This window comes from Capricornis sumatraensis, chromosome 5, assembly GCF_032405125.1.
Source record: "Capricornis sumatraensis isolate serow.1 chromosome 5, serow.2, whole genome shotgun sequence".
Lineage (NCBI taxonomy): Eukaryota > Metazoa > Chordata > Mammalia > Artiodactyla > Bovidae > Capricornis > Capricornis sumatraensis.
Genome location: NC_091073.1, coordinates 10,126,286 through 10,152,274, shown reverse-complemented (window position 1 = coordinate 10,152,274; position 25,989 = coordinate 10,126,286). Strand labels below are relative to the sequence as shown.

The window sequence follows — 25,989 nt, the reverse complement described above, 5'->3', positions numbered from 1 at the left end:
AGAGGAGGAAAAAAAAGCTCTTCCTAAGAGCAGAAGGCCAGCTACACAAAGAGAGAAAGAAGATGGATTAGAAAACCGCCATCTGGCAATGACCAGATATCACTATTGATTAAGCAGATATTCACAGGATGCTGAAGCCGGCATCAAAGCTTGATGAGAATGACAGTATCTCCATGGTCTCAAAGATCTACCCACTAACGTTCACAACAAAGGGACCAACAGTAACCTTCCGACAGAGAAACCTGGCGGACACCACCTTTAAGTATTCAAGTGACCACCGACAGGAATGAGGCAATGCACCCCAGCACCTCCCGACAGGATGCACTGAAGCTGACTCAGCATCACCCCCTGGGAGTGAGCAGATGAGCCCGCACCGGGTACTTCTGTCCTCACGGCTCCTGCAAGTGTCGAGACACAAAGGAACACAAGGCGTCTGCGGCCCCGGGTGGTGCTGGGGCCAAAAGCTCTTTTCCTTGGCAGCAAGGATGCAAGTCGGATCCCTGGTAAAATCTGGGAAAGTGGCATGGCTGGGGACAGAATCGCGTTCGTGTTAATTTCCTAATGTTTACAACGAGCCTGTGGTTGCCTAAGAGAAGCCCACGTTTTTAGAAATTTTCTATGGAAATAATTACCACTCACTCCTAAATGGTTCAGATACAAAAATGAGAGCGAGAACATGACAAAAGGTGCTACAACATTCATGACTCAGGGCGCCTGGTGACACGTATGCAGGAGTCTAACGTGAGTCATGCAGTCTTGAAATCACATCAGGAAGTCTGCAGTTAACAGGCGACGGCCAGGATGTGGAGAGAAGGGGGCACTGCTCGTGGGGCTGTAAACTGGTGCAGCCACCACAGAGAATACCATGGAGGTTCCTTAAAAACGAAAACCGCCAAACGATCCTGCAATTCTACTACTGGATACACACAGATGGAAAAACGGAAAACATCAACGTGAAAGATGCATGAACGTCAATGTGCACAGCAGCAGTATTTACGACAGCCAAGACCCGGGGGCAGGCCACGTGCCCGTCAACAGATGACTGGATACACACAAGGGAATGTCACGCAGCCACAGCGAGAGTGAAGTGCTGCCATCTGCAGCAACATGGACGGGCCTGGGGACAGCACGCCCAGTGAAATACACCAGACAGAGAGAGACAAGTCCTGGATGATAGCACTTGTACAGGCAACCTAAAAAATAACACAAACGGACATATAAGCAAAACAGGAACAGACTCACAGGTGCAGAGAACAAACTCGTGGTTACCAAAGAGGAGAGGGAAGCGGGGAGGGACGAATCAGCGGCATGGGATCAACAGATCCAAACCACTGTGTATACAATCAACAAGCGACAAGCATGTACTGTGCGGCATAAAGATGATACCCACTGTCTTGTAGTAACCTGTGATGGAGAAAAACCTGGAAAAATACTGAATCACTACGCTATACTCTGGAAACTAGCACAATACTATAAATGAATGGCACTTCAACTAAAACTTAGGATAGCGTGAGGAAGGGCAAATCATCGCTTTTACGTGAACATGTCTGGAATCAGATGTTAAGACAGAGTTATTCTTTAGAAAGGAAAAGGCCCTAATTCCAGTGACAAAGAAGAAATGGCCTGACAGGAAACATATTTTAAAGGCATTAGACACCAAACTGTGACAATGAGATAAACCATCGGTGTCTAGATTGTAAATTCAGATGGAAGGCAGTTCAAGAAGCCTGGGAACTCCCGTTATAAAGGTGGAAAAGTTTTATTTCACCACAAGACATCTCAGAGCCTTCAGAATGTAGATCTGAAGCGTGACTCCCTTAGGGCCCACGCAGGAGGCTTCCTATTACCTGACTCTTCACAGCATCTTTTATTATATACCAGCCCCTCTTTGACGGCGTTTTGTAGGACGCGTGTTCTGCAGGATACACTTTGGAGATGTCAGCCAGGATGGCACTGCCCCGCAGGGCTGGGAGGACAGGAGAGGCGTGGCTATGAAGCAGATGTGTGTGTGATGCGCTCGGGGCTGGCAGAGCCGGGCTGTGTTCTCTTCTCCAAGTGCTTCACTGGCAGAAGCTCAAGGACTCGACCTTCCTGGAGGAGAAGCTGGGGCTGGGCAGTCTCAGCCGAGCCCTCAGTGAACCCCGGCTGTTCCTTCTGAGCACCACGGAGCAAGGCAGGTACAGAGGCCGTCCATCTGCTGCCCAGTTCGGGGTGTGACCAGGAGATCCTGAGGCTGTCCCAACGGCCTGAGCCTATTGGTTGTCTACCTGAAATGACCTCCGACCTGGAGACAGGGGGTAGGGCCAGGAGTCAGCAAGATTCCTGGATCTCACACTTGGGAGCGTCGGATCACGATCTGCCACCTTCCCGGGCCTCTCCTGCAGGACCGTGCACGTGCTGGGAGCTGTGTGTAGATGGTGTGCACACCGGAGGCAGTGGTGACTGCCATCAGCGAACTGCAGGCGCAGGGATTTCTGTTGGGGTGGAGCGCTGCAGAGACAGGCTGGGGGCTGACACACCCAGAGATGTCTCCGCTTGGGATTCAGCATGGAACATGGAGCGAAGGTGCTGGCAAGCAGGGCGTCCTTGCCGCCATCAGGACTCAAGTCAGGGGGCTCTGCATCTATTCAGGGACGAGCAAAGGGCTGCTCTCGCCCGGGGCTGACGGAGATCAGAGGGACAGCACAACTCAGGCGTGCGGCCCAGGCCCTGCACACACCGCCTCGCTCAGGACTCACGGCGACCTTGCTACTGTCCTCATTTTACAGCGAGGCCAGGGGGCCCAGAGAAGTGAGGCAAAGTCCCTGAGGTCACACAGCCAGCAGCAACCATGGGGGAACCTCGGCACAGCCGGAGCAAGTGTGCAGAGGCTCCTCCATGGCTGGCGAGGACCCTACACTCTGCTGAGGGTGCCGTGTTAGCCCTAAGACAGCACTCCACTCTGCCTGTGGGGGGAGAGCCATAGAGAGGCCAAGTCATGGCCTTCTGCACAGTGGAGGGGCCTGGAGCGTAGACAGAGGGGCCAGCTCACAAAAGGCACAGAGGCCGGGGCTGTAGGTGGCAAGGGGGCAGGGGAGCTGGACCTCATTGTGAACACGGTGGGGGCAGGCGGGGGCAGTACAGGGCCTTACACGCTGCAAGTCCCAACAAGAGCCCTGGGCTGAGCCGCAGAGGGGCCTGCAGAGCAGGACTGGCCCCTGGGAAAGCTCCTTCCATCCTGGGCTCTGGCATGGGCTGCGGGCGGCAAGAGGGGGAGGAAGAAGGCAGCCAGGCAGTGCTGGGCTCCGCAGGGCAGGGGCTGTGAGTGCAGATGCACACGCACGTAGGTCACCTGTGGGGGCGGGGGTGGGGTGGCGCTTGCATCCAGGTGGCTTCAGAGGCCGCCCGGGTAGATTGCAGGCTCTGCTATCTCTTTCCACCCCCTACTTCATCTGTGATTGAGGCTAAAGGTCTTGGCAGCAGTGTTTTATAACAGCTGTCATCCTGGCCTGCCTTTCAGGGTTGTTTGCTGTCAGACTCTAAATTGGCTTCCTCCATTACCTCTGCAGGGATTCATAATGATTTGGTGTTGATTATTTAATTTTCCTCCTTTTCCAAGCACATTTCCTCTCTAAACACAGGAGTGGACAATGTACATCACTGTGATGACACCTGAACGGGTCCCTGTATCCTGCCTTCTGTTTTTGCTAGAGCGCCAGAAGTTGGAGGCTGGGATTGAAGGATCTAACATATAACCTTCGATACAACTCAGACCCGGGGAAGGATAGCGAGGAACAAGGCAAGTGGGGGTGGGGGGAATGCTGAAAGATGTTCATATTCCTCACCAAGGCTGGACAGAGGGAACCTTGCAAACTGGGGCTTGGCTCCAGGAAAAGTTGAATTGCAAGACAAATGGGGTTTAAACAAAAAATGAGCCGACACACAGTGCCGTGGGCCCAGCATGCTGACCCTCCCCACCCCAGGGCCGCTCCTTTTAACGCAAAGTGGGCTGGCCTGTCAGCCTCTCAGGGACGTGGGTGCCACCGTGACTGCCCTGGGCCCAGGAAGGATGCACGGTACCCAGCGATGCCTCCCGTGGAGCGGTCACTTCTCTGGCAGTGCTGAGAGCGGCTCTTTCCTGTCTGCCCATTTCTGTCCCCCTCTAACCTTAAAAGAACCTAATCACAGGGATGAATCACTAAGAAGTTGAAATCAACTCCTGACCTATTCTCTCCTGAACGAGTTATGCCTTGTCTAACCTGCTGATTCTTTTCCTAAATACAATAAAAAGAAGTAAAAATAAAAAGAAGAATTAAGCAGTTAAAGAATAGCTACCTCTCTACCCATAACAGCCTCCCTAAGTGATCCTGCAGGCAGCCCATGTGGGCAAGATAACATCTTGAGTCATCCAGTCTGCACTCAGTGGAGAACAGTACAAATTTAACCTCCTGCCTTCATGATGCGCCGAGACCCTCACCGCCCACCCCCCCAACCCCCTGCCAACCCCGGCCCCGACGCCCTGGATCCCTTTAAAAACTGTCATTGCTTAGCAGAATCTTCAGAGTCGGTCTCAGGACAGGAGTTCACCTTCTCCCCAGATTGCTGGCTTTTCTGATTAAGGAACCTTTCCTTTCTACTCACACTTGTCTCCTGAATTACTGGTTTATGAGTGACGAGTGGCCGAACCTGGCTTTGGTTACTGTAAGATGTCACCCAGCAAGCAAGTTCATTTTACTTCGGAAGATGAACCCCACACATGATACGGTAAATGGGGCCCCATGAGAACATTTGGGGGCTTAGTTTGGTTGGGGTTTAGGGCTGCAACAAGTAAGCATCCTGTCCCTGAAGCCCCTGGAAAACACACACACCTACATGCAAAAAAAAATAACTAAGAGAGGAGGGTAGGCTTTTCTCTCTTAGGCAGAAAGTTCAGAGGAGAAGAATCGAGTCTGTAGTCAGGATGGGTCACTTCTAAGGCTGTAAAAGGACTGTTCTACGATCAAGTGACATTTCAGAAAAGCTGTCAGGAACAGCAGTACACCCATATGGGAAAAAAAATCAGATCCATCTTTACAGAGAGAACTAGGACAAATAAATTCCGAATGCACTTGGGATCTAAACATGCAAACAAAATTGAATGAACAGAAATGGAAGAAATAATCACGAAAAAAAAGGAAGGGAGTGTAATCAATAATACAAGTTCTAGAGGATAAACTCCTCTAGGGTATGAACAAACTCCTTTATGATTGAGGAGTGGAGAAAACCTGTATGACTAGGACTAAAAAATCTAGAAAGACACAGGCTGAAGGACAGAAAAGATAACTGTGACCATATTTAGAAAAGCTCTATAACCAAACCAAAAATCAAAACAAAACCCACCTCAGCTAAGTCAAAAACACAAAGAACCACCTGGAAAAAAATGTTTGTAAAAAATGGATAGAGAAAAATCGGGCAAAAGATGTATCAACAGTTCGGCATCGCAAAAAGGAGTAGAAATGGAACTGGTCCTTACACACACAGCAAGAGACGCGGCCTCCCGGGTAAGGGAACCCCAGGCGGCTCTCAGACAACCCTGGGGAGGAGAGCCGGGCGTCTCTCAACATTCACTGTCTGCTCAACACTCCCACGTCCACGAACTCAGCAGCAGAAACAGGAAGATGGGGCAGTGCGTCACCACAGAGGCCTGGAAAACAATGAAGCTGGGACGAGGCGCGAAAGCGAACACAGTAGGGGACAGGAGGCGGCCCTCCTCCCCAGCCTCCTCAGGAGGCAGCTAAGCCCAGGCTTGCTCCTTCACGGACGGCACACATCCCGGTCAAGGAGAGGCAGCTTACAAACACCAACGTGTTTTGCTTATATTTGAAAAAGGAAACAACGGAAGGATAAAGAAACACTGCTGAAAATGTTTACCAACAGCGGAGTTAGGGAGGAGAGTCAAGTCACCAGGCAAAGTGCCTTCTTTTAGATTTTTGACCTTGGAATCAAGGCAATGTTTCAAACAGCATTAAATGGAAGAGAAAATAAATCAGATCCATTTAACTAATAATCAAAAACAAGGAAGGAACTTGAAACATGGCAGTTTGGTGGTGGAACCACAGAGAAGAATTACCTTAAGGCTGGTATTTTAACATGATCCTGCCTGGAATGTTCCTTAACGACAAATGGGCTATAAAGAAGTGTGAATTTAGTAATTTTACTGAAGTAATATTATGAATATTTTTATGATGTGATCTGGGATACAGCTCACAAATGCAGAGTGAGGTAAAGCAAGTAGCTGACAACATTAGCTTTTTCAGAGGAAGAAAAGAGAGATACAATAAAGTCTAAGATGTGCAAATCCTGTAGCTTCCCATTTGAACTGGGATATCAATGTGGACCTGTAATCTATTTTTCAGTTTAAAAAGCCTCTGTTAAAAAGCCAGGACACAGGCTTTTTAAACTGAAAAAGAGAATTCCAGAAAAACATCTATTTCCGTTTCACTGACTTATGCTAAAGCCTTTGACATGTGGATCACAATAAACTGTGGAAAATTCCTCAAGAGATGGGAATGCCAGACCACCTTACCTACCTCCTGAGAAACCTGTATGCAGGTCAAGAAGCAACAGTTAGAACCAGACATGGAATAATGGACTGGTTCCAAACTGGGAAAGGAGGACATCAAGGCTGTATATTGTCACCCTGCTTTTTTAACTTATATGCAGAGTACATCATGTGAAATACCAGGCTGGATGAAGCACAAGCTGGAATCAAGATTGCTGGGAGAAATATCAATAACCTCAGATACGCAGATGACACCACCCTTGCGGCAGAAAGTGAAGAGGACCTAAAGAGCCTCTTGATGAAAGTGAAAAGGAGAGTAAAAAGTTGGCTTAAAACACAACATTCAAAAAAATAAGATCATGGCATCCAGTCTCATCACTTCATGGCAAATAGATGGGGAAACAGTGGACACGGTGGCTGACTTTATTTTCCTGGGCTCCAAAATCACTGTAGATGGTGACTGCAGCCATGAAATTAAAAAACACTTGCTCCTTGGAAGAAAAGGTATGACCAACCTAGACGGCATACTAAAAAGCAGAGACATTACTTTGCTGATAAAGGTCCGAGTAGTCAAAGCTATAGTTTTTCCAGTGGTCATGTATGGATGTGACCATAAAGTGAGCACCGAAGAATTGATGCTTTTGAACTGTGATGCTGGAGAAGACTCTTGAGAGTCCCTTGGACTGCAAGGAGATCAAATCAGTCCATCCTAAAGGAAATCAATTCTGAACATTCATTGGAAGGACTGATGCTGAAACTCCAATACTTTGGCCACGTGATGCGAAGAGCTGACTCCTTAGAAAAGACCCTGATGCTGGGAAAGATTGAAGGCATGAGGAGAAGGGGACAACAGAGGGCGAGATGGTTGGATGGCATCAGCAATTCAATGGATGTGAGTTTGAACAAGCTCCAGGAGATGGTGAGGGGCAGGAAGGCCTAGTGTGCTGCGGTCCATGGGTTCACAGAGTCAGACACGACCAAGTGAACAAGAAAATCAATGTGAGCCTGTAATCTTTTTCAGTTTAAAAAGCGTATGTCCTAGCTCTGTCCATGGAAAAGACCTACCAATTTGGTTTCTAGACACTGTTTTCCATTCCCAAAAGTTAGGGCATCAAAGAGAATGTGTCACAGCTAGAAAACAAACCTTATTAGTTTTGAGTCAAAAGAACTCAGGAACCAACTTAAGAGAGGCACACCCCACGAGCCCAAAAGAAAGCATCCAGAAAATCAAGAACATTAAGCTTGGATTGAAAGAAGTCGAACGCACAGCATCAAGCTCATCACCAGAGTTAAAATACAAAACACAACACCTCATTTGTCAGCCTTGGAAGACGGCAGGGTAACAAATGACGATCCTGGAAACTGACACTGCTCTGTGATGATGTAGAGGGGTGGGGTGGGGATAGGAGGAAATCCAAGAGGGTAGGGATGTATTGATACAAACAGCTTATTCACATCGTTATACAGCAGAAACTAACACAATACTCTAAAGCAATTACATACCCCCCAAAAGAAAAAGAGAAATTGACAAATAAAAGGGAAAAGTCAAGCACTTCGGGCTTCCTTAGTGGTCCAGTAGCTGAAGGTCTGCCTTGCAAAGCAGGGGGCATGGATTCACTCCCTGGTCTGGGAAGGTCCCATACGCTGCAGAGCAACCAAGACCGTGCACCACAACTGTTGAGCCTGTGCCCCAGAGCCCGGAGCCGCAGCTCCCGAGCCCTGCGCCCTAGAGCCTGCGCCCCAGACCCAGAGCCGCAGCTCCCGAGCCCCGCGCCCTACAGCCTGTGCTCCAAAAAGAGAAGCCGCCGCGAGGAGGAGCCTGCACACCACAACTGGAGGACAGCCCCTGCTCGCCATTAGAGAAAGCCCACCCTAGCAATAAGAGCCCCACACACAGCCAAAATAAATAAATAGACATATTTTTTAAAAAAATCAAGCACTCAGTTACCTCTCCCAGAAATACAAATATGTGACAGGGGAAAGGGTTTCAAGGAAGGGACAATGAAGGAATAACAGAATTAGAAAACAGCGATTTTGTAACCTCTAATAAAACAATGACCCTGGGAGCTGGGAGCTGGGTGGGGGTGGGGGTTGGGGGCCAGGCTGACAATACAGACCCCTGCCCAGCCCAGGATCGGGAAACAGGACAACTGGGGCGAGGAGTGCAGACACACAGCGACCGCAGCTCTGCCCACACTGCACAGGAAGCCAGGGAGACGGAGGAACACAGTCAAAGAAACCACAAGCACACAGTTAGCCAACGACCTCCTTCTTCAACAACGGGAAGACATGGAAAAAAAAGAGGAAAGAAAATGCAGTGGCGGGAGACCTATTCTACTTAGGGACACTTGGAGACGCAGCAACCAGATGCCATGGATGGCTCCCCATTTAGACCAAGTCCAGTAAAGGACTTTGTGCAGGACCACAGCGGCACTTCTGAGGACATAAGAAATTCCTGTTTATCTCAAGTGCAAAGACGATATTGTGGCTATGTCAAAAGACACAGAGACACTCGCTGCAACAGTTACTGGTAGAAATTCTGAGTGTCAGGGATTTCCTTTAAAAGACTCCAGAAGAAGAAGGAAGAAGGAGAAAACATAATGATAAAAATGTAGGAAGGGGAAGAGACAGGCTCAGGTGAGCAAGTTCTAAAGCTGTGCAAGAGGCGGACGTGGTTTGTTACACTCTCCTCCCTCAGTTGAATTCTCAGACGTTCATAATAAAACGTTTTAAAGATGAAGTACTTAAACAACAAAAGGAGTGTTCTGAGTTGAGCAGCTTCTAAGAATCTGTTTTTTGAGTAGACCCAGTGAGAAGCAACTCTGACAAGGATGGACCAAAGCATCCAACCAGCTCCTCAGGGCCTCTTTTCTGGGGCCTGGAGACAGAACTCTGGCTGAGCTCCGCAGGGACCACTCCTCTGGGCCCTCACACAGCTGTAGCCCCACTCTAGGCAGATCCCTCGCATTCCCATGATGCTGAGCCTGGTCGTGTGGCTTGCCTTGTCCAAGCAGGTGTCAGCTTAAGAAGTGCTTGTGCACTGGGGTTTGACCTCTTACCCCGAGGGCCCCCATGATGCCTGTGAAGTGCATGGACCCAGGCAGGCTAGCATGTGAGAGGCCTGCACCCAGCAGCCTCATCACCCATCCACAGCAGCACTGGCCACTGGACATATAAGTGCAGCCATCCTGGCCCCAGCTCTTCAGGCCCCAGTGCGACTAGCCACCCAACCTGCACCAACTGTGAACAGGGGATACAGCTTCGCTGCTTTAAGCCACTGAGGTTTGGGGTAGTTGGGGCAAAAGTCAAAGATACAATGCATAAAGTAAAAGGTATAGGCAAAAAGCCACCTTTCCATTTGCCTACTGCCTTATTAATTAGAGTGTGTTCGTTGGCTGTTCCAACCGCATCAAATAGGTGGAGGAGGATTATGGGGTCTGGACAAATGGACTGCCGTTCTGTCCACTTCCTAGCCATGCAAATCCTGCACCACCTTCATACTCCTGAGCACACTGCTCCAACTTAAAACGAGGTTGTTGCACCACCCTCGCCCCCTCTGCGGCCCCCGTCCTACACACACACACACACACACACACACACACACACACGGGAAGATGCTCTGAGGAGCTGAGCCCAGCAGACTCCCGCCCGGGATGAGTCCCTTACCCATCCACGAGCCCTTGCTGTTTAATGATCCGGTGCGACTCCTCCCTGGAGATCCTGCCGTGAAACCAGTGCTGCGTCCTGTGAATCACTGTGGGGACCAGAGAAGATGGGTAGGCCGGGCTCCGTGCATGGCAGCCGCCTTGCTAAGCATGCTCGGGCCACACGGGGCCCCGACTCCTGCGCTCCCAGCTTGCGTGCGCTGCACTCCAGGCCCGCCGTGAGGCTTGGGGAGGGCTGGGGGCGCTTTTATGTTATTTATGTACAACAATATCAAGCCAACATGCCGTCTTTACCTGTACTGAGGGCGGAAGGGTGGAGGGGGCTTTGGCTACCTAGGATATTCATCCGCGTGCTTCGTTTCTGCAAAAGAAATCCCCGCGTCAGCGCCAAGTGAGCCGCGAACACAATCACCGCGCCACCTGGGACACACCGCGGCAGGAAGCTGGCCGGGTGAAAGGCCCTTGATGGCGGGACGACAGCTGCCCAGTCCCACGTGGTCACAAGGACCCCTCCCGTGTGAGCAGGAGGGCAGACAGCTTATGGGTCACAGTTGTTAAAAGTGAAACCAGAAGCATCCCACTCCGGCGTATTGCTAACGATCCCAGTACTGAAGCCGGGCTGCGTCCGTCACACGGGAGACACGCAGTACAGTGCCCGACACACCTTAGGAGAAAACCAGGAGCTCCCACAGGGGACTCAGGCCTGTGGCTTTGGGCACATTCTCCTTTTCCGAACACTGTGAAGCTGAAGCTTTCTGAGGGGAGGCTTTCTGAGCCAGAGTGGCCTTGAAAGCTCAGAAAAGCTTGGAAGTTGAGCGAAATTCTTCCATCTGGAGATTAGGAACTTGAGTCTCAGAGTAAAGAGACTGTTCAAGGGTGGGAGGTTGGTCGGCGGTTGAGCCACGATGGGAATGCCTGGCCCAGCGCTCTCCCCAGAGGCCCTGAGGACACATCAGCAGGGACAGGGCTGCGGGCCACGGGGCCTCAGGGCTCTGCTCCTGCCCCTCCTTCCATGGGAGCCCAGGGACGGCCCGTGGGGGTGACCAGGTGCTGGGGGGTGTGGAGGAGCCCAGGGAAGCCACAGCCTCCTGCAGGCGAGAACTCACAGCCACCCCTCCTCCCTCGTACCGCATCCCTGCCGCCAGCACAGGGCCATTTCTCTGGGGCAGACCAGGGGTGGGACCGGGCCACAGTCTTACCCTCCAGGCGTGGCCTTCTTCCAGGGCTGCGCTCTGGGCCTCAGCTGGATTCTCGATCACTCTTCCCGTTTGCCCAGAGAAATCCATTGCCACAAGGGAGTTCTCAGAGACGCTGCGCTGCAAAGGAGAGGCCGTGGATTCTTGAGACGCGGGGAAGCAAGCGGAGCAGCAGGTGGGAACCACCGCGTGGGAGAGCTGTGCAGACCCAGGGAGGGGGCAGCAAAGGGACAGCAAGGACCCCCCCGCCAAGGATCGGACAGAACACTCAGTGTCTGAAGGGCCCTGGGATGAAAAATGGCTTTGGTTTTTCTCAAGAAGAGGAAAGAAACCTTCCAATTCTCTGAAGATATTCGGAAGCTGCTGGTGAGGCCACTGGTGTCCACCCGTGGGGTCGTTCACAGGGTCTCCAATGAGAATTAAAACTCATCAAAGGAGAGGACAGTTCCCGAGGACCTAGCCTGCTGTGGCCCCCCTTTGCCTGGCAAAGTAGTAAAGTCCTTCTTTCTTTCTCCTCCATGACAAAAAACCCCACAAAAACTCATCCAAGAAATGCTAACGTCAAAGGTGAGCAAGCCCTCACCAGCAGCCAAATCCCTTCTCAGGTAAGTTAGTTCACAGAAACACGGGCACCGCTTCTGTGGGTACGTTGACATCTCTGAGGAATGGACATCCAGAGATTGTTAACTCATTATCAACTGGGGGATTTCTGCAGAAACTAACACCTATGGTTGGTGATGATTTTTATTTTGGCTGGCCAAAACATTAATTCTGTTCGTTCACTGACATTTTGCAGGTTGTCACATTCAACAGTTACCCCTGTAAAGTTTCCTCCAGCACCATGAGTTTCATTTTCACTTTCTGCATCAGAATCAATCACTAAGGTTTTCTGTCTTTTTGTTGGTCTGATATTCACAGTCTGAATCAGAACTATATTCTGAAGAACTATCGTCTTCTGAGACACTAACATATATGTCATTCAGACACTCAGAGAAAATATCTGCATAAAATTCACTGAAAAATTTTTCACTCAAAATTTCTCGATGCATCATTTTTGAAAATTTCACATTTATAATATACACAAGGTGCTACAAAAACCTAATGGAGCAAAACATGAGTGATAACAATAATCACAAACTGTATTATGAACCTTCGATCAATTTTAAGATCTAACAACTTCGCACAGTGACGTTAATTCGATCACTTTCTAAAAATGTATAGACACTCCTGGCCATTTGGATAACAAAAGATGTGTTGATACATCGCCCAGTCAATAATGTGTTAAGATCATATTTGGGGAGGATGAAGTGTTTCTACACCTCTGGGACATAAACTCCATCCTGAGATCCCAGGAAGACTCACTACAATCTCAATTTTCACAAGGACTCAAGAATCATGGTTAACAGCACCATGGACCCACAGCTGAAATGGACAGAAGCGAAGGTGGTGAATGAAGGCAGCTCCTCAGTAGACGTGGGCGCTGCTGTCAACATTTCTGAACACTGGAACGGAGCTCTCAGTGGGAGCCATTCACCAAAGCAACGCTGCAGGGAGATGTGGGAAAGGGGAGTGGGTAGACAGGGATCTGCTCCCAGCAGTCACACTGCTGAGACGACAAAGCCCCTCTCCTGGGAAATGCACACTGGTAGGATATTCTGGCTCTCCGGGCAGCCTCATCTGAGAAGAGATGCCCACAGCCCGTGCTGATGCAGCAGCTGAAGAGCAATGTGGCTTCAGAGGTGCAGCCTGACTTACCACTGGAGTCGAGAAGGAGGACAGCATGGCTTTCCTCTGCTGTGGGATCCTGTAGTTCTGGTAAAGGAGCATCCCATACTGAAGAGGTAAGGAGGGCCAGAGTCAGTCACCAGGGCATCCGGAGCCCTAAAGCCCCACATGGGGCAAACCCTTGGCACTCAAGAGCACACTCATATAGAATAATGGGCGACGATTGGGTGAACTTAAGAATAAGCACCCAACAGAGCCCTGTCTCTGGGCCTGCCACCACCAACACTCCACAGTCAGTTACCACTATCTGTCTGGGGGTGCTGGGTGGGCAGGAAGTGGTCAAAGAAGTAACAACATAATAATGACTAGCAAGAACAATTAGCCTTACTAAATGTTGCTATGGGCCAAGCTCTGAGTGCTTTATGCTGCTCTTTTATTTAATTCTCTCCATTTTATGAAATATGTACTTTATCCTCATTTCACAAACAAGAGAACACAAGCAAGTGAAGCAAGTTGTTCAAGGTCATGGTAAAGTAAGGATTCAGGTTTTGAATGTACAATCCTGCTTCCAAACCAGTGCTCTTCTTAACCACCAGCCTCCCTGCCCAACCAGCTCAGCAGTTTGGGCTTTACTTCCTCAGTCAATAAGCACTGAGCGTCCTGCAAAGCCTCCTACACTCCTGCCGTTTCAACCTGCACTCCTCAGTTGCACCTTCAAACCACACAGAAAAGAAAAAAGGAAGAGGAAAGAGGAATCCAGCGGGCTGCATCTTCCTCTTCACTGTTCTTCACAGATGGGAGCTCACTGCCAGCTAAAGAACCAGCAGTAAGTACTCACTTCTGAAGCTAACATATTTGGAACATGACGAAAATGTCTACCATAGATACAGTCACACCCCAGTGAGACAGGAGGAGAGAGAACAGATCAAAACAAAGGTTTGAGATGTGGTTCAGTCACTAAGTCATGTCCAACTTAGTGACTCCCAGGCTCCCGTCCTCCACTATCTCCTGGAGTTCGCGCAAATTCATGTCCATTGAGTTGGTGATGCTATATAACCACTGCATCTTCTGCCACCCACTTCTCCTTTTGCCTTCAATCTTTCCCAGCATCATGGTCTTTTCTAATGAGTTGATTCTTTGCATCAGGTGGCCAAAGAATTGGAGCTTCAGCACTAGTCCTTCCGATGAATACTCAGGGTTGATTTCTTTTAGGATTACCTTGTTTGATCTCCTTGGATCACAGTCTTGTGGAGAAGGGGCCTGTGTAACTCAGGGAAGCTAAGAACCACGCTGTGCAGGGCTACCCAAGATAGATGGATCGTAATGAAGAGTTCTAACAAAACGTGGTCCACCAGAGGAGGGAATGGCAAACCGCATCAGTATTCTTGTCTCAAGAACTCCACGAACAGTATGAAAAGGCAGTATGCTTGTGATGATGGCCAAGAATTTTCCAAACAGATAAAGATACACCAAGCTACAGAATCTAGGTGCAGGATACAAGCAAAACAAAAGGAACAAAAAAACAAAACCAGCCAAGAGCATCCTGCAAAACAGAAACGGAGAAAATGTAAAAGCAACCAGAGAAAGACTCGGTATTTTCAAAGAAGCGATGAGAAGAAGGACAGCTAACTTTTTAACCTGCATGATGAGAGTCAGAAGACAATGGGAAGGGGGAAGCACAGGATAAAATAACCCCTAATCTAGGACTTGATCAACTGTGAAAAGTTCCCTCAATAATGAAAGCAAAGTCAAAATAAACATGGAGAGGTTTTGTCGTCAGCAGGCTCATATTCAAATGGCTGCTGAGTGGAGCTCTGGTCACACAGAGAAGAATGTGGATTCGGGAAAAACGAAATGCAATCTCTATGGCCACATCTGACTAGTATCCAAAAGGACAGCACAGGCCCTGATGGGTGGAGGTGACCAAAACCTCAGCATACAGTTTTATTCCTGGTTCTGTTACAGTTTACACAACACAGAGCTTGAATATTTCTCAAAGTTTAAAGGAACTCATTTTTTTTTTTTTTTAAATGGGAGTTCAATTTCTCCCTCTAGATTTTCCAGTTAATTTTAAGGGTTTTCTGTTTTGCAAAGAATGCCCATTTCATCTTGATTTAAAAGCACAACATAGGGAGACATGCAAAGTCTGTCCTAACTGTTCCCATTTTCAAAATGACTGGGTTTTACCCTCCTTCCTTCCTTTCTACTCTCATGTACTTTAATTCCCCGTTTCCATCTGTTCATGTAGAAAAGACATCTGTGTTTATAGTTCACACAGGCGTGAACTGGGGGCTGCTCACACACCATGCAGTGCAGTAGGTGGGCAAGAGGCAGGAAGGGATGGGGCAGGCAGGCTTTCAAACTGTTTCAGGGTGGAAATGCGCTTCAGAGATGCTATGAGTGGTGGCTGTTTCTAAACAAAAATTGAAATGGGGGAATGGGGAAATGGGCTCTGCTACATAAAAATAAAATTTGGGAACCACTGGACTTGAGAGATCTTCTTGCAGGAAAGAAGGTAAAAGGGAAGGCCTACGTCAGGGAGTTTCATTATTTTAGGTTTCCGGAAGTAATCAGATTTTTTTGGGGAAAAAAAAAAAATCTGTGACTGTCTTAAGCCCTAGCATCTAATTTTCCAAATAAGACAACATACGTACACGCCAAAATTAATTGCTGATCTACCACCGTATCAACAATATTTTATAAAACACTGTTGATATAATAGTAGATCCGACAATCAGAGTTTTAGAGAGTTTAAATTAGCTAAATTTACACACTCAGATTAAAGAATAAAGCCATTACTGTGAACACAGCTATTACTATTAACAGCTTTGTGGAAAGCTGACTGCACTGTCCCCATTTGCTTTGTTTTGCTGTGCCCCAGAGAAGTTGTTGTTGTTTAGTCGCTAAGTTGTGTCCAATTCTGAGACCCCACGAACTTATAGCCCACCACGTTCCTCTCTCCATGTGGTTCTTCAGGCAAGAATGCTGGAGTAGGTTGTCATTTCCTGTTCCAGGGGATATTCCCGGACCAAGGATCAAACCTGTGTCTCCTGCATTGGCAGGTAGATTCTTTACCGCTGAGCTACCAGGGAAGCCTGGCCCTAGAGAAGATGTTTCCCCAAATTCTCAGCAGTCAGAGGACTGGCTTTCGGGAACCATAGGTCTCAACTTCTGGGATCCAAAGAGGCAGTGAGCTTGGCTGCGTGCTGGCAGGTGGCACCACCAGATGGGAGGCTGGAACCCCCCCTGAGCCATTCTCCAAGTCCCACCTGGGCTTCCCAAGAAAGTCCCCTAGGGACATGGAGTCTTGGCCAGCCACGCTCCCAGCACTCTCTCCTCACTGTACTGTGAGGGCGGAATTTTCCCCCAGGTTCTCATGATAATCAAATGGGGTAACATGAAGCTCCAAGCAGGGGCGTGGCATATGGTGAGCTTGCAGCAAGCCACCGGTGCTATCAGCAGAGTTGGGACACTTTGCCTCTACCCAACACAACTCCTCAGTCCCTGCTCTTGTGTCGCTTCCAGGTGCTGTGAGCAACCTCTGCTCCAGATGCCTGTGCCAGGTAGGAGGCTCCTTGGCTGCCTTTGTGCCCCACATCCACTTTAACTGCCTTTTCCATGTTAAGGAATTCATTACAGAATCCTGTGGGGTTTTTTTGCTTTGTTTTGCTGTTGTTGTTTTACAGCTTCTTTAAGAACTCCAGACTTAAAAAAAAATTATATGTACTTTTTAGCCCTGCTTGGGTGGCTTACAGGATCTTAGTCCCCCACTAGGAATTGAACCTGGGCCCTAGCAGTGAAAGCGCTGAGTCCTAATCACTGGACCACCAGGGAATTCCCTAGAGTAGGGTTCCCCAACCCTTGGGTCACAAACGTGCTGGTTCACGGCCTGTCAGGATCCAGGCCGCACAGCAGCAGGCGAGCGGGTGGAGCTTCATCTGGACTTACAGCCACTCCCCATCACTTGCATTACTGCCTGAGCTCAGGAAACAAGCTCAGGGCTCCCACTGACTCTGCACTGCGGTAAACTGTAGAATGATTTCATCGTATAATGCAATAATGACGGAACTAAAGTACACAATAAATGCGATGTGCTTGAATCATCTGGAAACCACCCCACCCTGCCTCAGTCCGTGCAAAAATTATCTTCCAGAAAACTGGTCCCTGGTGCCAAAAAGCGTGGGGGACCACTGCCCTACAGAATCTTGTGTTGATGAAGCAAGATCTCCCTCTTGGGGAAGAATTGTCATAGCTTAAGAAGCTTCTAGAAGGTGGAGGGTCACAGGAAGGATATGGTAGGTAACTAACACAGTTTTCACACTCCCTGCACAGCCCCTGGAGTCTATGAAATCACTTCAGAAACACTGTAGTAGGAAGGTACAGGAACAAAAGCAGATACTAGCCAGTTTCCTCCCCAGGAGGTTTGAGCTATATATATATAGGCACACATATATTCTAAAGGAGGTGTAACTGGGTTGGTACTTAAGAGAAACAGGAAGGTCCTAAGTTAACTCAAAGGAAGACTTTCCTCTCAAAAACACCCTGGGATTTTTATAGCATCCAAATTGCTGTTGCAACATCACTAAAAGCCAGACAGGTATTTGGGTCAGTTTCCACTTTCATTCAGTGCACATTTTCTGAGCATCTCTTATGTTCCAAGCACTAGGTCATCCCAGCTCTGAGGATCTGGGGGAGCCAGGCAGGATGGCCCCTGGACATGACAGCAGAAGCAAGGAAAAGTGAAGGGAGCCTCGAGCCTCTCCAGGTCAGGTCCCTGCAGCCTGAGGACAGGTCTCCCTGTGAAGAAGACAAGACTGACCACTGGCTGAACCACTGCTCACAGTCCAAGAAGCTGGTGATGCCGCAGGGCCAGGGGAACAGGAGGTGTTTGAGAAGGTTCCCCAGCACTTTTGAAGGGTGCAGGTCTCTGGAGCACAACACATCCTGTTATCGAGGCAATGTGGGGGTGCAGGGTGAGGTCATCAAGGAGGACCTTGTCTTCCAGTTATGCTTCCCTGCACTGAGCAAGATGAATGGAGCTGAGGGCAGGCAGGGAGGAGACCTGGATGTCTGTCAGGGACCCTTCACACCAGAGGCTGATGCTGTCTGCTCTGTAGAGGCAGGAGCCCCAGGGTGTGGCCAGCCAAGATGGGAGGATATGACGCTACTGCTGTCCACTTGAGAAAGGCTCCAGCCACCAGTGCCTTGCTGCAGTGACCCGGGCCAGGCCCTGCCTCCCTGCAGGACGGCGCTGTGGGAGGTGGAGTCAGTGGTTCCCTCGGGGCAGTGTGGCTGGGACAACAGGCTCACGTCTGGAATGGATGGATCTGTTTCCTGGAGACTCTCAGAGAGGCAGTGAGAGTGCTGCTCAGGGATGGAGTTCTGGGGCCAGCACGCTGGGGTCCTGCTGCTGCCTCAGCCCCGTGCCAGCAGCCATGTGTGGTAAGTCATGGGCTTCAAGTCCGTCACCTGTGCTCTGAGGATGGTTGTATGTGTGTGCACAGAGCTGCTGTGAGCAGTGAGGTCCCAGGTGCGAGGTGATGCGTGGCCCACAGTGGATGCTCCAGAACGTTCACACTGTGCCAGCACACACACAACACGAGTCACTGGCACTAATAACAGCCAGGTATCACGGCTGCTGCGAGCTCAGCCGCTCCCTCCCTGCGCCTGGTTATGACAGCACAGAGACGCCCACCCTGCTCACGTGAGAGGCCGGGTCAGAGTAGGGCCACATCACTGCCTGTTACCCATGGAACAGGACGCCTCAGTATCCCTTCCTAATGCATCTCCTTTTTGCTTTCTCCGAAAGAGGTTATATTTTTGCAGAGAAAAAAAGTAATGAAATCACACAAACACGAAACCTTGACGGCCTCCCTGCACATCTGCCCCATCTGCCCCACAGCCTCCAGGCTCCTGTGAGCGGCCTCCACGTTCGCCTGCCGCCTCACGTTTACACACCAGCAAATGTGAACACGCACCTCCACCCCTCACCCCACAAATGCACTGATCTCCCTTAACACCCTTCTGTACCGTGCTGTTGAACTGTTAATAGTACATCCTGGAACATTCCCCACTGCAGAACCCTGAGAGGAGCCTGTTCCTTCTCCAGCTGCAGGGGGGCTCTCTGCTTGAAAATCCCTTAACTCAGGGAACCAGCTCTCTATTGAGGGACACTTGGCTTTAACACCAGCTTGTCAGGACAGAAACAGTATGGACCTAACAGAAGCAGAAGATATTAAGAAGAGGTGGCAAGAATACACAGAAGAACTGTACAAAAAAGATCTTGATGACCCAGATAATCACGATGGTGTGATCACTCACCTAGATCCAGACATCCTGGAATGTGAAGTCAAGTGGGCCTTAAGAAGCACCACTACAAACAAAGCTAGTGGAGGTGATGGAATTCCAGTTGAGCTGTTTCAAATCCTAAAAGATGATGCTGTGAAAGTGCTGCACTCAATATGCCAGCAAATTTGGGAAAACTCAGCAGTGGCCACAGGACTGGAAAAAGTCAGTTTTCATTCCAATCCCAAAGAAAGGCAATGCCAAAGAATGCTCAAACTACCGCATGATTGCACTCATCTCACACGCTAGCAAAGTAATGCTCAAAATTCTCCAAGCCAGGCTTCAGCAATACGTGAACCGTGAACTTCCTGATGTTCAAGCTGGATTTAGAAAAGGCAGAGGAACAGAGGTCAAATTGCCAACATCCTCTGGATCATCAAAAAAGCAAGAGAGTTCCAGAAAAATACGTACTTCTGCTTTATTGACTATGCCAACATCTTTGACTGTGTGGATCACAACAACCTGTGGAAAATTCTGAAAGAGATGGGAATACCAGACCACCTAACCTGCCTCTTGAGAAATCTGTATTCAGGTCAGGAAGCAACAGTTAGAGCTTGACATGGAACAACAGACTGGTTCCAAACAGGAAAAGGAGTACGTCAAGGCTGTATATTGTCACCCTGCTTATTTAACTTCTGTGCAGAGCACATCATGAGAAACTCTGGGCTGGATGAAGCACAAGCTGGAATCAAGATGGTCGGGAGAAATATCAATAACCTCAGATATGCAGATGATACCACCCTTTCGGCAGAAAATGAAGAAGAACTAGAGAGCCTCTTGATGAAAGTGATAGAGGAGAGTGAAAAAGTTGGCTTAAAGCTCAACAATCAGAAAACTAAGAGCATGGCATCCGGTCCCATCACTTCATGGGAAATAGATAACAGTGGAAACAGTGGCTGACTTTATTTTTGGGGGCTCTAAAATCACTGCAGATGGTGACTGCAGCCATGAAAATAAAAGATGCTTACTCCTTGAAAGTAAAGTTATGACCAACCTAGACAGCATATTAAAAAGCAGAGACATTACTTTGTCAACAAAGTTCCGTCTAGTCAAGGCTATGGTTTTTTCCTGTGGTCATGTATGGATGTGAGAGCTGGACTATAGAGAAAGCTGAGTGCTGAAGAATTGGTGCTTTTGAACTGTGGTGTTGGAGAAGACTCTTGAGAGTCCCTTGGACGGCAAGGAGATCCAACCAGTCCATCCTAAAGGAGATCAGTCCTGGGGTTCATTGGAAGCACTGATGCTGAAGCTGAAACTCCAATACTTTGGCCACCTGATGTGAGGAGCTGACTCATTTGAAAAGACCCTGATGCTGGAAAAGATTGAGGGCAGGAGGAGGAGACGACGGAGGATGAGATGGTTGGCAGGCATCATTGACTCAATGGACATGAGTTTGAGTAACTCCGGGAGTTGTGATGGACAGGGAGGCCTGGTGTGCTGCTGTCCATAGGGTCACAAAAAGCTGGACATGACTGAGCGACTGAGCTGACTGTCAGGGATCAGGGGGCTTCCCAGGTGGCATGAGTGGTAAAGAACGTGCCTGCCAATGCAGGAGACCTAGGAGACAAGGGTTCAATCCCTGGGTTGGGAAGATCCCTGGAGGAGGAAATGTCAACCCATTCCAGTACTCTTGCCTGGAGAATCCCATGCACAGAGGAGCTTGGTGGGCTACTATCTGTAGGGTTCTGAAGACATGACTGAGCACAGCACAGTGTCAGGGAGCAGCCTGTGACGTAAGACGTCTGACACCAGCACAGCACCTCCTCTTCTATTACAGAACAGTAACATTTCTATCTTAACTGTTCTCTGTTTCCTCAGTGACGAAAAATAAAACAAGGAAGGTTCTGGGACAGAAGAACACTGGCTGCCTCTCCGGGAAGCCTGCAGCGCCTCTCAGGAGTCTCAGAGCTCAGCCTCCCTCGTCTGTCTCCAAGAGACGCCACCCAGAGTCTTGCAGTAGCTAGGAGCCTCAGGGACGGCTGGGGACTTCTGCAAGAGACTGGTTGCACGTGGCAGCCGCAGCTAAGCAAACACGCGTCCCTTCCAGCCCTCGACTTGGGCCGAGTCTGTTTTATCAGCTACCCTGTAACTCACAAGAACTTTCTATACTAAGGAATTTCCAGCACATGGTGTGTGTGTGCAGAGGAACACTCTGTGCCATATTACATGGCGGTGCACCGCCCTGCACTTCTATAGGGCATGTGAGGTCACCTGGGCCGTTTCTGTGAAATCACTGTGGGGTGCAATCCCACGAGATGGTCCAAGCAAGACATTTCCTTTCGAATGACTGTCGGGGGACACTGTTTCCCTCGAGGCCCTGTAAGGGGCCAGATGATCCGCCATGTCTCCTGCAAGGCCCTGGCACTCGGAATTCCCAAGTGCGATGCTGCAACAGGGAAACCATTATGCTCCTGATGACCTATGTGCGCCCAGCCCACTCCCATCTTCTGACTCCTTGGTCCCGACCTTTGGTTCCCCATTTCTCTAAGGCAGTGGTTCTCAACCCTCCCCACACCCAGGGGACACTTGGGGCCGTCTCAGCTGCTGGGGTGCTGCTGGCATCTCATGGGAGACATGAGGGCAGGCTGCTCAATGTGCTGCGAAGCACAGCTCAGCCTGCTCCCGCCCTAAGTGCCACCAGCATCAGGTTGGGAACTGGCTCCGGCTCCGCTGATGTAACGGCTCTGCGGGAGCTTCTGAGACTGAAAACACGTGCGAGGACCGTCGACTCCCAGAGCCCAGTGACGGGGCGTGGAGGGTGAGAGGCATCACCCGTGGAGAGGTGCGCACTGCCACACGCTGTGACCTTGGGGTCTCACTCAGTGACCAGTGACGCACGCGCACACACACACACACACACACACACACACACACACACACAGTGACCAGTGACACACACACACAGTGACCACCAACATGCACACACGGAGACTGGGGATGATACACACACACACACACACGCACACACAGTGACCGGGAATGATACACACACACACAGTGACTGCTGACATGCACACACAGTGACCACTGAAATGCACACACGGTAACTGGGGATGATACACACGTACGTACACACACACACACACACACACACACACACACACACACAGAGTGACTGCTGACACACACACACTGTGACCGCTGACACGTACACACGGTGACTAGGGATGATACACACGCACACACACAGTGACCGCTGACAGGCACACACGGTGACTGGGGATGATACACACACACACAGGGACCAGGGGAAGATACAGACACACAGGAACCTTGGGGAGAGACACACACACACACACACACACACACACACAGGGACGGGGGGAATAATACACACAGCGACCTCGGGAAGACACACACACACACACACACACACACACACACAGGGACGGGGGGAATAATACACACAGCGACCTCGGGAAGACACACACACAAACACACACACACACAGGAAGATACACACACAAACACACACACACACACACACACACACACACACACAGTGACCAGGGGATGATACAGACACACAGGGACCTCAGGGAGACACACACACACACACACACACACACACACACACACACATACAGTGACCAGGGGATGATACAGACACACAGGGACCTCAGGGAGACACACACACACACACACACACACACACATACAGTGACCAGGGGATGATACAGACACACAGGGACCTCAGGGAGACACACACACACACACACACACACACACACACACACACACACACACAGTGACCGGGGGATGATACAGACACACTGGGACCTTGGGGCCACAAACACAGATACAGAGACAGACAGTGAGTGACTGCAGGATCACACACACACACACACACACACACACACACACACAGTGACCGGGGGATAATCCACACAATGACCTCGGGATGACACATACACACAGTGACCACAGTGACGCACACACATTAACCTTGGGGCTAACAAGCACACATAGTGACCGTGGGTTCACACACACAGTGACCTCGGGGCTGACTTGCACACGTAGTGACCGTGGGTTCACACACACAGTGACCTCGGGGCTGACACGCACACATAGTGACCGTGGGGTGACACACACAGTGACCTCGGGGCTGACTTGCACACGTAGTGACCGTGGGTTCACACACACGCACACACGGTGACCTTGTGGCTGACACGCACACATAGTGACCGTGGGGTGACACACACAGTGACCTCGGGGCTGACACGCACACATAGTGACCGTGGGGTGACACACACAGGGACCGGGGGATGATCCACACAGTGACCTCGGGATGACATACATGTAGCGACCGTGGGTTGACACACAAACACCCCGCGACCACGGGGACCCACCTTGAGGAGCCTGCAGGCTGTCACCCAGCACGTCCGGCTCTGCTCATCCTCGGCACAGAGCAAGCGCAGCTCCTTAGCCTCGTTCCTGACTCTATTAGGCTAAAGGAGAAGGAAGACCTGTGAGTGTGAGAGTGAGTCAGGACCACCCTTCCTCTCAGGGCAGAGCAGAGCTCCACCCGCAGCACAACCCACCAGGTGGTAGAGACGGGAGCATGGGCAGGTGTGTGCGCCTGGGCACTGGGCATCACTCATGGCTCTGCGGGGCACAGGCCGGGCCTGCTAGTTGGTTACTTAGTACTTGGCTGAGTGATCGGCCATCCTCCCACAGTGAGTGTTGGGGGAGACAAACAGGAAAGCAAACCATCAAGGTGGTGGGGGTAGCGGGGCGTCTAGCTCCTGCAGGGAAGGTGGGTTCTGGGAAGGACAGCCACTCATGGGTTTTGGAAGGAGGTGCCTTCCGTCACCTCTGAGGAAGAGGCAGCTGCGGGAAGGGCCCGCAGGGTGAGCTGAAGCAGGGAGGAGCCTCCAAGACTCAGGGCTGTGGAGGCCAAGGACAGACGCTGTGGAAAGGCCCAGAGAGGGAGACCAGCGTGGCCGTAGAAGAGACAGCGGAGAGCTGGCAGGTGCCCACCCAGGGGCAGGGGCTGGCTGTGATGGAAGAAAGCCCAGACCCGAGGGGCCCTGAGGGGTCAGACTAGCCCAGCTCCCTGCTTCGGGAACCTGGATGTGGAAGAGGGTTGAAGGCCAGCCTTGCGTGTGGCGGATACAGTGGGAGAGGCAGAGGCCGCAGGGCTGTGGGCTGGCACGTGGGCCGGGGAAAGGGGGACGGCTCCAGTCCCCCACGAGCCGCTCTCCACCAGCCGCCTGTGCACTGCGCCCTTCAGGGGGTTTGAGGTCAGTTCTTACCACTTGTAACCAAAGAAACTTCACCAAGTCAAGCAGAAAAATAGTATTTTTGGGTAGAATAGGCTCCCTGTGCCCTGTCTCCTCCTCCAGCTTAGAAGACAGCCCAGCTGGGGGACAATGGGCTCGCTCACTGGCAACCTCGTGTGGGCAGCGGGGCTGGGCAGTTCCCACCCTGTGAGCACCTGGGAAGACCCAGGAAGATGATGGAGGTAGAAACCTCAGCAGACTGTCTGGTGCACAGTGGGTAATTCAGTAAATCTCTTCTATTATGATGACTGACAACACAACCTCACCGAGTAGGAAGGACTGTGTGTGTGTGCACATAAGCATGCACACATATGTCCACACGTGCTTGTTCACACAGGCGTGTGCAGTTATGTACATGCACATGTGCGCAGGTGAGTATATGTGTGAGCATGCGCCCTCAAACACCTGCACAGTGAGAAGCAGAGTTGTGGTCACCCCTAGACTAATGTCCTGGTTACTGGAAGCCCACACACAAGGCATCAGCTTACTCAGTACCCTGGAGGCCACTCAGATGATAGGCTGGGGGGGTCCCTAAACCACGGGGCCCATCGCCCCTAAGCCATGGGACATTGTGCATCAGGGATTCTGCTTTTCTTTGAGCATCTGCGCTACTCAAGGACTGACACACTGAAAGCACACATGAAATATTTTTATACCAATGCATAAATCCAATGTGAAACTGTTTGTTGTTTTTAAAAAGTAACAACCAAGAGAGGAGGTCGCTGGTTTAATTTCAAAGTTCACCGTGAGTCTCAGGGTGGGCGGTACCTTTATGCAGAAGCCATAGTCTGTGGGGGCACTGTACTGCTTCCTGCCAGCAATCAGGGAGAAGATGCTGCTGTCCTCCAGGTCGGCCAGCAGCTGCAGGTGTCTGGGCTCCTGCAGGGAGGTGCTCAGGTTTATAGGGGGGAACTTAGCACAGCCAAGAGCAAGTGTTTCCTGTCCTTGTCAGCAGAGGGCAGTCTAAGCATGCTCTCAACACCTCTCCCCTTTGACAGTCTACAGGTTATAACCATGGTGTCACATAAGTACCAAGTTAAAACCATATCCCCCAGCCCCTGCTAAAAACCCCACCTCCCAATATTCAGACAGATGGATACAACGTATCTGATATTCCGCCTTATAAGGTAATATTCAAAGTGGAAACCAGGACATCTGCAAACCATGGTCAAGGTTAGGAGTATACACTCAAATGCAAGACCCCCACCACGGTTGTTATGCTGAGTGATCAGTGGCCAACTGCTCGCAAAATGTCC

General features: G+C 50.4%; 1 protein-coding gene across 3 annotated transcripts in view; it reads right to left on the bottom strand.

Moving 5' to 3' along the window:
* GRB10 (growth factor receptor bound protein 10) overlaps positions 1-25,989 on the bottom strand; it is a 215,468-nt gene that overhangs the window by 3,925 nt on the left and 185,554 nt on the right. For 2 of the 3 annotated variants that reach the window (XM_068973463.1, XM_068973465.1), the window contains 6 exons: positions 25,502-25,612; positions 23,801-23,899; positions 13,137-13,214; positions 11,385-11,501; positions 10,480-10,546; positions 10,187-10,274 (listed from right to left, as the gene is read on the bottom strand). In XM_068973463.1, the coding sequence (XP_068829564.1) occupies positions 10,187-10,274; positions 10,480-10,546; positions 11,385-11,501; positions 13,137-13,214; positions 23,801-23,899; positions 25,502-25,612 (560 nt within the window). The remainder of the gene's footprint in view (positions 1-10,186; positions 10,275-10,479; positions 10,547-11,384; positions 11,502-13,136; positions 13,215-23,800; positions 23,900-25,501; positions 25,613-25,989) is intronic. The other variant, XM_068973464.1, reaches the window with a different exon arrangement.